This window comes from Haliotis rubra, unplaced genomic scaffold (genome assembly GCF_003918875.1).
Source record: "Haliotis rubra isolate DU_JTF1 unplaced genomic scaffold, ASM391887v1 Scf1, whole genome shotgun sequence".
In the NCBI taxonomy this organism is placed as follows: Eukaryota; Metazoa; Mollusca; class Gastropoda; order Lepetellida; family Haliotidae; genus Haliotis; species Haliotis rubra.
The window spans coordinates 9,688,434-9,701,053 of record NW_025764891.1 but is presented as its reverse complement, the minus strand read 5'-3'; the positions used below and the strand labels follow the sequence as shown (position 1 = coordinate 9,701,053).

General features: G+C 40.9%; 1 protein-coding gene across 1 annotated transcript in view; it reads right to left on the bottom strand.

The window, feature by feature from the left end:
* Nucleotides 1–12,620, bottom strand: part of LOC124282704 (proton channel OtopLc-like) — a 49,978-nt gene that overhangs the window by 4,684 nt on the left and 32,674 nt on the right. Inside the window, 4 exon segments of the mRNA XM_046718761.1 lie at nucleotides 535–695; nucleotides 1,081–1,306; nucleotides 1,810–1,924; nucleotides 3,006–3,153. Coding sequence (XP_046574717.1) covers nucleotides 535–695; nucleotides 1,081–1,306; nucleotides 1,810–1,924; nucleotides 3,006–3,153 — 650 coding nt within the window.

Here is a 12,620-nt window from a genome sequence, read left to right as displayed (position 1 = left end):
TCCAGCCTGGTTCTCTGGGTACGCTGCGCTGGCGCTACTTCCTATAGCGTCAACACAGTCTACCCAGGGAACCAGACAAATAAATACGTATACATTACACTCTAGTTGCTGTATTGGTTACGATAATTATAGTTAAGAGTAATATTTGCATGGTTTGCTGTTAAGTCTCATAAGTCAAGATCCGGGTTAGAATTGGTTTTGAGCAACCCATGTTTGTCGTAAGAGGCGACTAACGGGATCAGGTGGTCAGACTCGCTGAGGTGGCTGCCACGTGCCTTGTATCCCAGTTGCGCAGACCAATGCTCATGCTGTTGATCACTGGATTGTTTGGTCCAGGCTCGATTATTTAAAGACCGCCGCCATGTAGCTGGAATATTGCTGAGTGTAACTTTAAATAACAAACACACAAAGCCTCCAACTCGCTTGGACATAATACATGCCAAATACACAATACAGACACGCATAATACACAATACATACATGCATAATACACAGTACATGCATGCATAATAAACCGTGGAGGTCTGGCCCTACCTTTGAGTTGAGGAAGACGAAGTACAACTGTGAGAATGTGAAGACGAGATGGATGATGGGGCAGATACCGTGCATGATATCCCGACAGTTCGACATGACGTCACTCTCGAAGAAATCGCCGAACTGTAGGCCACTTTTTATCATGCTGCCGATGCCGAACCCTAAAGGAAATGATTGTATAATATGTTTCATCTTGTGGCTGATGATACCAATAGAATCATTAGACTGAGTGGAACATGCATATCACCCTTAATCTATCCTGTAGCTGTCTCGCCTTAAGTGTCCCATGAATGCATTAGCCCGACGTGATAAGTGATTCAAACCCATGATCACAGGATTCTGGCATGTCAGGGGACGCAACTCTGAACAACTTGGCGGCATCTTAGATTTCCGACTGTGCCACTTGTGCCAACTGAATACTGGATGTCTTGAAACAAATATATTGTGGATGAAATCTAATGTTTGGCTCTTCCTATCAGAGAAATATATAATGGTTGGTGCCTAGATGAATAACTTGCTCACTCACTCACTCATGCACTCACTCACCGACGGCACCGAGTCTAAGGTAGAAGCTGCCTGTGTGAGAGTGTGCTGCCTCGGAGAAGGTGAATCTGTTCTTGAAGTCTTTGTCCTGCAGGGCCGCTATGAGGGGATCCCGACGCCGCCTCTTCTTACAAGGGCACCTGCAGCTGCATCTGTGGGTTCTCAGGACGAAGATGTACATGAAGAGGAGGAAGAGGACGCTGACGGCGTACAGGTAGATGTAGAATCCCTGGGGGAGGAGAACAGGATGGTCACGCACTTTGTAAGGGAGTCCGATTTCATATCATCATTACCAAGGGTTAGTTGATGTGTGTAAATACATTTGAAGTTGTTAAAGTAGACATTGGGTAATAGAGAATTGTTCCTCTTTCATGCTAAGATATTTTGTGCAACCTATCCCATTTCACAGTTGGATGTTGTCTTCCTGTAAGTCACCTTAAGGGAACACCAACAGAGACACGAAAAGTTGGTTGGTTGTTGTTTAATGCCGCATTCAGCAACATTCAAGCTATAAGGCGGCGGTCTGAAAATAATCAGGTCTGGACCAGACAACCCAGTGATCAACATCATGAACATCGATCTACGCAAATTGGATACGATGACGTGTGTCAACCCAGTCAGCAAGCCACGATCTCGTTAGTCGCCTCTTACAACAAGCATTGGTTACCGAAGATCAATTCTAACCCGGATCCAGACACTTGTGATGTATGTGTGTTACGACCATGACTTTACCTGGAACAGATAGGCCCGTGGCTCAGTGGTGAATGTCTCCGAGATGGGAATGACAAAACCTAGCACCATGACAAACATGGCGTACAGAGCGCTGAGGTTGACGAACAAGCTGTCACTGCAAGACAAGATGTAGTTCACTTTCACAATCATTGTGTATTCTTAATAATGACTCTTTGAATGACATTAAAAGTGATACACACGAAGGGGAAATGTATAGGGATGTCGACGTGTGTAGTTTGTGGAACACGATCTTTCGGAGTATGCTCTTACTCCGTCATCGGCAATGGATGACAGTTTCTGTGATATGAGAACGATGTTTTGGATTATATTCGTATTCCTCTATCAGATGAATGAAGAAGAATGAATATAATCCGAAATGTCATATTCCTCAAATTACAGATGTTGACATCCATAAAATTTCCCTTTTGTAAAATAATGCCTCGAAAAATTCGTCTTAAATATGAACATTTTTTTCAAAAATTAAGAATACCAGGTTTGTGTCCGCTATTTTCTGTTAGTAGAAACATTCTCACAGACGATAAGGAAACTCTTCTACTGAGAGCTGGACGATATTTTCAAAGGAACTTAAAAACCGTTTTATTGCATTCAAGCAAATCCTATCGACCGACTTTAACAAAACATTTCATTAGACAACGTTCAAGATGACCCATACACACGGGTCAGAAACACTTGATATCAATTTATGAAATATAAACAGGAGTTTAAGAGAAATTACACAACAAATATGCCCTTCTTTATATATAAAATGATAAACTAATATACATCATTACAGTCCGATTGTTCCAATCCAAGATGGTAAATAACCTTGACATTTGGGTTCCACTGTACTTATACACAAACAATATTGATTGTTTGTATTGTTAAGAGGTACAAGTACATACGAACGGTTTTACAGAAGAAAGAAAAACATTTGTCCGATGCCGTGCAACCCTCCATATAAGCAATGAATTTTTAAAGACTAGGATGTTTAATCATACAACTATGACTCGTACAGAGGCGTTGGGGTAGCCTAATGGTTACAGCGTTCGCTCGTCACGACGAAGACCCGGGTTCGATTCCCCACATGGGTACAATGCGTAAAGCCCATTTCTGGTGTCCCCCGCCATGATATTGCCGGAATATTGCTAAAAGCGGCGTAAAACTGAACTCACTCACTCACTGTATCGTACACTTACATGAGAGGTTCCTGTACCACGTGGTCATATGAAGACCTGAGGGCGTTGTCCCGGCGTTGTTTGTAAACAGGGGTGGGAGGAGGGGTGTCCGGGAGAAATGCATCTTCGGCAGTCGTAGGACTTGCCTCGCTTCCGTCTTGGCATATACCTGGACATACAGACAGTGAATATACCTGGACATACAGACAGAGAATATACCTGGAAATACAGACAGAGAATATACCTGGAAATAGAGACCGTGAATATACCTGGAAATACAGACAGTGGATATACCTGGACATACAGACAGAGAATATACCTGGAAATAGAGACAGTGAATATACCTGGAAATACAGACAGTGAATATACCTGGACATACAGACAGTGAATATACCTGGACATACAGACAGTGAATATACCTGGAAATACAGACAGTGAATATACCTGGACATACAGACAGTGGATATACCTGGACATACAAACAGTCAATATACCTGGAAATACCAACAGTGAATATATATGGACATACAGACACTCGAAGTCACCGCGATCCGCAGTGCAGAGCCGCGTATCATGGGAGTGCAAGAAACCTGTGATTGTGGGTTCAAATCCCACTTCAACCCACTATTTGCCAGCACAATACCCGTGTTCCTGGGTTTCACTGGTCAACTGGGTCTATAACCTGTATCACTTCGGGTTTCCCTCCCACGACAAACAGACACGCCGTACTGTAGCTGGAATATTGACAATGTTCCAGACGGCGTTAAACCCAACTCACTCACTTACACTCACTGTTTTCTATTGTAATGTTTTTTAAATAATGTCTCAAATAACCTTCGACAAGACCACAAACCAAAATCAACAAACCTATAACACTACAAGTTGATACATTGTTACAAAACGATAACATGACAGTGATCTGTTTCCAGAGGTATGTATTTATTCTGGAAACATCGAGGTTAAGTAAAAATTATCTTTCATATTTTTGGACAGTCTATGGACTGTATCCAGTCTAGTAGAAGACATACGCATGCACGCGCGCGCGCACACACACACACACACGCACACGCGCACACGCGCGCGCACACACACACGCACACACACGTATTTGACTCCTTCCGAAATACTTTGAACAGATCTGTCTATGGCTCGTATCAGCGAATAGGCCCTACCATGACATACACGGTGACTTGCTTTAATTTAACGGTACTGTCGGTATTTTCCAAAAGTCGATTAAAGATTAAATGCGATTAAAAACAACTTAAGCCAGTATCTTTGTTGTGGAGGTCGGGGAGTGCTCCTCAGATGAAACGCTTCCTGTCAGAGAAGGGCCATTCGTCCGTGATGCTAATCTCAGCGGCTATCCATGCAGCAAATAACCCAACGAGAGTGTCTTCAAATGAGATAAGGCAGTGGCAATAAAAGCCAAGATGTGTTAGCATTACACTTGAGAGTTTGCTTCAAGGAATGACAAGAGCGTTAGGAGTTCGAAAGGTAATTGTGTTGTATGGACCAACCGCTCCCATGCTGACACCGACTGTTAATAACAATTTTGAAAGATGGCGTTGAGTGTCACATGACTAGGTAGGTCCCTGGGTAAACAGTGTTAACAAGTGAGTGTAATTTTATACCGCTTTTGGCACTAGGCAGACAGACAGATAGTCTTATTTTTGTCTCGCTTGTTTGTACAACCAATCGCTCAGCGATTTATGAGAGATACTAAAACAATATTAAAAAGCTAAAACATATATAATATATAATACATAAATGTATATCATTTGTATAAAACATCACGCCGTATAAGAAGCATGTTATTGAGGCCCTGCCACTATCACAGGTTAAAACCCATATGGAGAATCGAACCCGGGTCTTCGGCGAGACGGGCGAACGCTTTAACCACTAAGCTACCCCACCGCCCCCTGTAACGATTGATTGAAAGTAAAGTAGGCAAATTGTGTATGTGGACGGTCGCATGTCATTTGCTTTTTCAACAAGAAGACAAAGTCATCAGTATCCCTCGCAATCTACTAGTTATGATTATGTCAAATGTTTTGGCGTGTATATAGCAAAGTGGAAGGAGAGTATTGAAAGGCTTTTAAGTTCTGCTCCGGAAAAGAGCACTACCACCAAATTCAGTCGAAGTCAAACGTGTTGCCATGGAAACGCCAAAAATAATTTATTCAGAAATCCAAAACTACCAAAAGGGACCAGTTCACCACCAGACCTATCTATGTACCAAGTTTGTCAAAAGCATAGTGGACCGTTTTTAAGTTCTGCTCCGAAAAAGAGCACATGTACAGTCCATGATCGCTTTGGTCTCCATGAACTCCTTCATAAATTAGAATTGTACGTTCATATTCTTTTCTACCCGTGAATGTCCGGGTTAGAATATTGATCTTCAGTAACCAATGCTTGTCGTAAGAGGCGATCGTAAGGATCGGGTGGTCAGGCTCGCTGACTTAAAAGACACATGTTATCGGTTCCCAATTGCGCAGATCGATGCTCATGCTGTTGATCACTGGATTGTCTGGTCCAGACTCGATTATTTACAGACCGCCGCCATATAGCTGGAATATTGCTGAGTGCGGCGTAGAACTAAACTCACTCACACACTCATATTATTTTCAATGCCCAGCATGTCTGTTTCAAGAACAACCAAGATTGGTGGAATATTTAATTTAATTTTTCAACAAGAATGGTATTCAAAATCATGTCAAATTTATCCACATCACTAAAGAAAACCTTTTCACCGTACCAACTTCTTAATATCCCTATTCACCTATGATTTACGGCACCAATGAATAGCTGCAAGAATGTACATGCGGCGTTGAGCAATAATCACTCCCTCCCCAATGAATAGACATCTATTCCAGGAAAGAAAAGGTACTAAATATACCCCCAGGATTCCCACGGGCTAGCTGATTCTGCTACCACTGTAGCACAAAGAAATGTCAGATGTCATATTTTGACGAACGGGTGCCTGCTCTCCTTGAGTAGTCAATCCCCACCCATCCCCCAAGTCCCATCCTTAACAAAGACAGCTTTGAGCACAGTCTGGATGCTGTGCTTGTAACAGTGAGTGAGTGAGTTAAGATTTATAGTCGGCAATATTTCAGCCATATCGTGGCTAGAAAAGGTACACCTTCATAATAAACACAGTTCAATTATTAAAACCTGTCGACGAAGGACAATAAAATAACTATATTATCACAGATAAAGAATTAAAACCAGCACGTAACTTTAAAATTAAACCAATATTACCGACAATACAATATAGAAACAAGTTGGACATCACCAGCAACGGAATGAAGATCAGCATGGTAGGTACTATGGGGACACGAGACAGACTTTCAATGACGCAAGCCATAATTTAGTAGTATGGTGTCTTTTTTCTAAACTTGGCATGCAGGTCGACACAAAATGTTCACAAAAGTGGAACAAAAAACATTTTTCGGCCATTTACTCTTTACGTTGAGCCTTATCGATTTCAGTAATAAGTAATATCAATCAAATTAGGTAAAAAGGAAACAAAGTTATCGTCTTACTTGTCAGTAAAAAACATGACGTTATAAATTTATTTTTTCTCAAAGTCACTCGATGGAAAAGTTGTGTCAGAGTTTTTAAGAAAGTCGTTAAGCAAGTGATTAAGGAAGAGGCCTCACCTTCCAGCTCACTGGGTTGTGAAATGAATTACAGTTTTCTCAACGTTTTCAGTGCATTTAATCATCCAATGACATTTAATTCCACAACTTTCGCAATCTTTTTTCTATTTATGTAATTTTATTTCCAAAACCAAACTACCCGAATAATCACTTATCTTAATTTGCCTATATGACAAAAACCGGAATTACATTCCTTGTTAATGTTGAAAAACATCTTTGTAAGTCAATCTTTATGATACGGCAATACTCAATAACAGTTCTTCAACCTGGACGTATATTATTCCGAACGATTTCACTCACACGGAATTTGACAGTTTCGGGATTTAGAAGTCACTGGAGACTGCCTTTCAAAAACAGTGGTTACACAAACCACTCAAAATGGAGCTGTACTTGGTGAATTCATTGAACAGCAAAATACTTAAATGGCAAAATTTTCGGTGTCTATTACTTCAGTAACGACGATGAGTATGGCAGCTGGTTCACGCGTGCCTAGACTCACAGTGTTGAGATAAGCTTCTTCACGACCGCAGTGGGTGGGTATTAGCCGGGTCTTAGAACCCGTGACTGTGTCCACAAACACTTTCGGTCTGGCAGCTGTGTTTGGTCGAATCAGCATACATTACGTAAGGAGCCCCACTGTAGCGCTTTGAACTCGCTTGGAGCTACCCGTGTTTACAAACTCCTAGATCTGACATCCGCCGATCGGTGTTATTGTCTGTGTTCGAGTGTGTACATCTCCCTGGCTAGTTATTGTTTCTATTGACTTGCAGAAGTCTCTGAGGGAATGATTATTAGTTTAAAATTATTCATCACAAGTTCCTTTGTGCAAGGCTATTGTTTCCTTGTAAGCCCTTTCCTTTCCTTACAAAATGTTGAAGGTCTGTTGAGTCGAGTTGAGTTTTACGTCACATCGGCATTTTTCCAGCCACATAGTGACGAGCTGTTGAAGGTGTGAGTGAGTTTAGTTTTACGCCGCACTCAGCAATATTCAAGCTATATGGCGGCGGTCTGAAAATAATCGAGTCTGGACCAGACAATCCAGTGATCAACGTTGAAGGTGTAACAGAGCTCAGGTCATTATGTATACATAATCATTCGAGAGCCTCACCCTCGTGGTCAGTTTCTTTGGAAATCTATTTCGACGAATAGCACAATTTGCAAAGGCAAAATATTTATAATTGATTGGCATTTTAAAAGTTGATGAAAAGTAAGAAAAGTCTAATACTTTATAGATGACAACTTCCTTATTATGTGATGCAACGTTTCGGTATAGATTCTTACAAGCTTCTTGTCAAGCAAGAGCAAACGTGTTTTAATATAATATTAATATTTATAATAAATCAGCCGTCATCCATATTATACCATTCTTGAAATATTTCTAGTTACAATAATAATAATGAAATAAACAATTTTGTGATCAAACAATGTGTTTAAACGTTTATAGTGTGCAAAGGTTTGAAAATGCTGGTACTCTTATATCTGGAATTTGCTAATAATTCCCAAATATTATATATAAATACAATTAAAGATCTTTCGACAGTGGAGAGAAAATATAAATTAAAGTTCTAGATGTAACTATTATTATATATCTTATCATTTGAAAACTACCTTCTCTCTCTCTTCTACCTTCTTACCAGACAGCGCGCTGGAAATACCTACCGAAAGAATTTAGAATCTCTATGCTTCTCGCCAACGATAGCAGAGAGTTTCGGTATCTATTCAAACGTTCAGCTTCGGAATATACTTGATCTCAAAATTCATTTTTCTCGTTATTATTGCCAATTGTCAAACCTACATTTATATGCAAGTCAAAACCCGCTGTGTTCCCATAAACATTCTGCAGTTTAGACTCTCTCTACATTCATTGTAAATGAAAGGTGAAGATGCGATCATAATTATTAAAAATATTTGTGAAAATATACACATTTTCCCGTACCACTGAGGGTTATTTGGTGGAAATGAAATGAAATAAATTGACTATATGTTGCTCTTGGCGGTTGGGATTCTATTTCTATGAGGCAGTAAACATCGACTAGACGACAAAACCAACAAACATGTATTGTATTGGGAACACTGATTTACGATAAGAAATCTAATCACCATCTTAACCTTATGGCCAGACTAAAATGCCGAATGACCAGCTCTTGAAGTTTAAAGATCTCAACTGCTTATTTTCAATGGTCAAGTTTAGCGTTAATGGCCAACTGTCGAAATAACCATGTGTGCTTTGACTATAAATCTACCGCGGACATTGTCCAGCTTCTCTTGACCCCTGAAGGGCGACAGATGGGGGATTGAGTTCCGACGTAAAGAGGAAATTGAGACGAATGAAATATCTAAGCGCCTCGTCAAGTGGCAATCCAGTGGATAGCTTGACATTTACACTCTACAAAGGTTTGCTTTAGGGTTCGCTGAAATTAATAAATGCCTAATATGTGAAGGCTTAAATTTCAACATTAACCACTGATTATTTAAGTAATTTGTGAATACATATGTTGAAGCCGAGCATGTGTAGGAAACAGAATATGCGAGCGTTGTTTGACATAGGACAAGAGCATCGTTGAACAGAGAGTCAGACCTAATTCGATTAACACAGGACATCATATAATGAAACGGTGCATGGGGGAGAATAGAGTGCACAAGCGCCGTTCGAATAGAGAAGGAGCGTAGTTCGACGGAGCATCAACTTAATTCGATTTACACGGGACAAGATATAAATTGAAGTCTGAAATTTGGCAGAATAATAACCAAGATGGGCATGTTTAAAATTGTCATTTCAAAAGTCATCTCACAGACACCAGTTTGTCACCAGGGGGCGTCTTTCCTCAGTATCTCGTATGAGCACCACGAGCTGCAATCACCGCACGGCATCTCCTTGACAAGAACGGATAAGACGCCGGATTCTTTCCTGGGGAATGGCTCTCCACTCCTCCCCTGCAGTGCAACGCCGAGTTGTTGCAGCGTCTGTGGCGGCGGCTGACGTTGACGTAATGCGTCGACCCAGAGTATCCCACAGGTGTTCAATAGGGTTGAGGTCTGGTGATTTTAGAGGGCTATGGCAAGACATTGACGTTGGAATTCTGCAGAAAGTTCATTGTTGCACGCAGTATGAGGCTGGCGTTGTCTGGTTGAAAAAATTCAGTGTCTGTTGGTCAATAATCGGGAGAAGCGTGAGGCTGTAACACGTGGTTGATGTAACGCTGGGGCCGCTCGTGGGTTCCCCTTCAACGATCACCAAGTCTGATTTCTACAGGTATGAGATGGATCCCCAAACCATAATCGCTTTCTCCGCCAAATCTGTCCCCCTGTCGGACGCAGATGGGCGCAAAACGTTCTTTATAGTGTGCAAAGGTTTGAAAATGCTGGTACTCTTATATCTGGAATTTGCTAATAATTTCCAAATATTATATATAAATACAATTAAAGATCTTTCGACAGTGGAGAGAAAATATAAATTAAAGTTCTAGATGTAAATATTATAATATATCTTATCATTTGAAAAATACCTACCTTCTCTCTCTCTTCTACCTTCTTACCATCTCTCTCTCTTCTACCTTCTTACCAGACAGGGCGCTGGAAATACCTACCGAAAGAATCTAGAATCTCTATGCTTCTCGCCAACGATAGCAGAGAGTTTCGGTATCTATTCAAACGTTCAGCTTCGGAATATATTTGTTCTCAAAATTCATTTTTCTCGGTATTATTGCTAATTGTCAAACCTACATTTATATGCAAGTCAAAACCCACTGTGTTCCCATAAACATTCTGCAGTTAAGACTCTCTCTACATTCATTGTAAATGAAAGGTGAAGATGCGATCATAATTAATATACACATTTCCCCGTACCACTCACGGTTATTTGGTGGAAATGAAATGAAATAAATTGACTATATGTTGCTCTTGGCGGTTGGGATTCTATTTCTATGAGGCAGTAAACATCGACTAGACGACAAACCAACAAACATGTATTGTATTGGGAACACTGATTTACGATAAGAAATCTAATCACCATCTTAACCTTATGGCCAGACTAAAATGCCGAATGACCAGCTCTTGAAGTTTAAAGATCTCAATTGCTTATTTTCAATGGTCAAGTTTAGCGTTAATGGCCAACTGTCGAAATAACCATGTGTGCTTTGACTATAAATCTACCGCGGACATTGTCCAGCTTCTCTTGACCCCTGAAGGGCGACAGATGGGGGATTGAGTTCCGACGTAAAGAGGAAATTGAGACGAATGAAATATCTAAGCGCCTCGTCAAGTGGCAATCCAGTGGATAGCTTGACACTTACACTCTACAAAGGTTTGCTTTAGGGTTCGCTGAAATTAATAAATGCCTAATATGTGAAGGCTTAAATTTCAACATTAACCACTGATTATTTAAGTAATTTGTGCATAAATATGTTGAAACCGAGCATGTGTAGGAAACAGAATATGCGAGCGTTGTTTGACATAGGACAAGAGCATCGTTCAACAGAGCATCAGACCTAGACATCACAGGACATCATATAATGAAACGGTGCATGGGGGAGAATAGAGTGCACAAGCGCCGTTCGAATAGAGAAGGAGCGTAGTTCGATGGAGCATCAACTTAATTCGATTTACACGGGACAAGATATAATTTAAACAAAACCTGGATAGGAGGACATAGGTCTGTTTCACAGTCCCTGAACCACATTATTTTCCCTACTGCCTTGCTCTCCATGCAATGCTAAAGTTCTAAATGAAGCAAGTGTAGATTTCCTCAGGTTCTGAAGTTCCCATCTCACTGGGTCTCCTTTTCAATTTAAATGGGTTTATTCGAACCAGACAGTCTAGTGATCAACAGCATGAGCATCTATCTACGCAACTGAGATACGATGACATGTGTCAACCGAGTCAGCGAGCCTGACTTACGATGACTTCGCCTCTTACAACAAGCATGGGTGGCAGTGCCAGAACTGGACGACCGAGAGTGACCAACCTATTCTTTCAACATATATAACACGTGTTGGCAGTTTGATGATATTCCCTCTCCAAAAAGCGAGTGATTATGGTTATAATATTCTAGCAATATCACGGTGGGGTCACTAGAAATGGGCTTCACATATTGTGGGGAATCGAACCCGGGTCTTTGGCGTGACGAGTGAACGCTTTTACCAATAGGCTACCAAGATGAATTTAGAAAATGGTCATCTTAAGATTAAAAAATATTGCAAGAAATAACGTTATTGGTGAACCTGAAACACAGCCCACCCGTATCGGCTGATATTCCACAAGGTGTCTTCCTCAGGCATGATGCTACCATGAGCAGGAAGTTGTGCTGGTTGTGCCAGGACGGTGGAATAGCCAGCACATGCACATACATGTACTTCTTCTGTAACGTGTGTACTCACATTGTAATATTCACATATGTCCTCCAACAAGCCATGAACAAATCACAGAATGAATCTACTGGAGGGTTACATTAGTTTTGGCACAAAGCAAATCTGGCATCTAGCAAAGTCCGACAATCTTGAAGGTTTTCAATAAAGCTTTAAAGTTGCAGTAAGTTCGGCATTATGGTAAGTTTGGCATATCATAGAACTGTGACGATTTCGACGACATTTTAAAAAAGCAGGTCAATTACTTCAATTTCACAATCGTAGAGCTACAGCTGTCAGTTTAGCAAACCTTCCACTGAACGTAAAACAGTCGCCAAATGACCGCCGTGGAGACCTCAAAACTAAACGTGTAGCGTCAAAGTCTCACTAAAGATTTGCAGTGGCGCTTCAAATAACAGAGATTTAATTAGCTTGACGCCAAAGTTGTCTCATGGACTACTCACTGTCACACTGGCGCCGTGATTCCACAGTAAAACCTTAAGTGAGGGTTGAGTCGGTACGAAGTGGCGGGTACAGCCATCTGCTGTACAACACAGACCTGACTCCCTGGAGTCAAATGTGAAACCAGTTATATGTTCCATGATATGTTAACATGTGTGTGATGCTACATT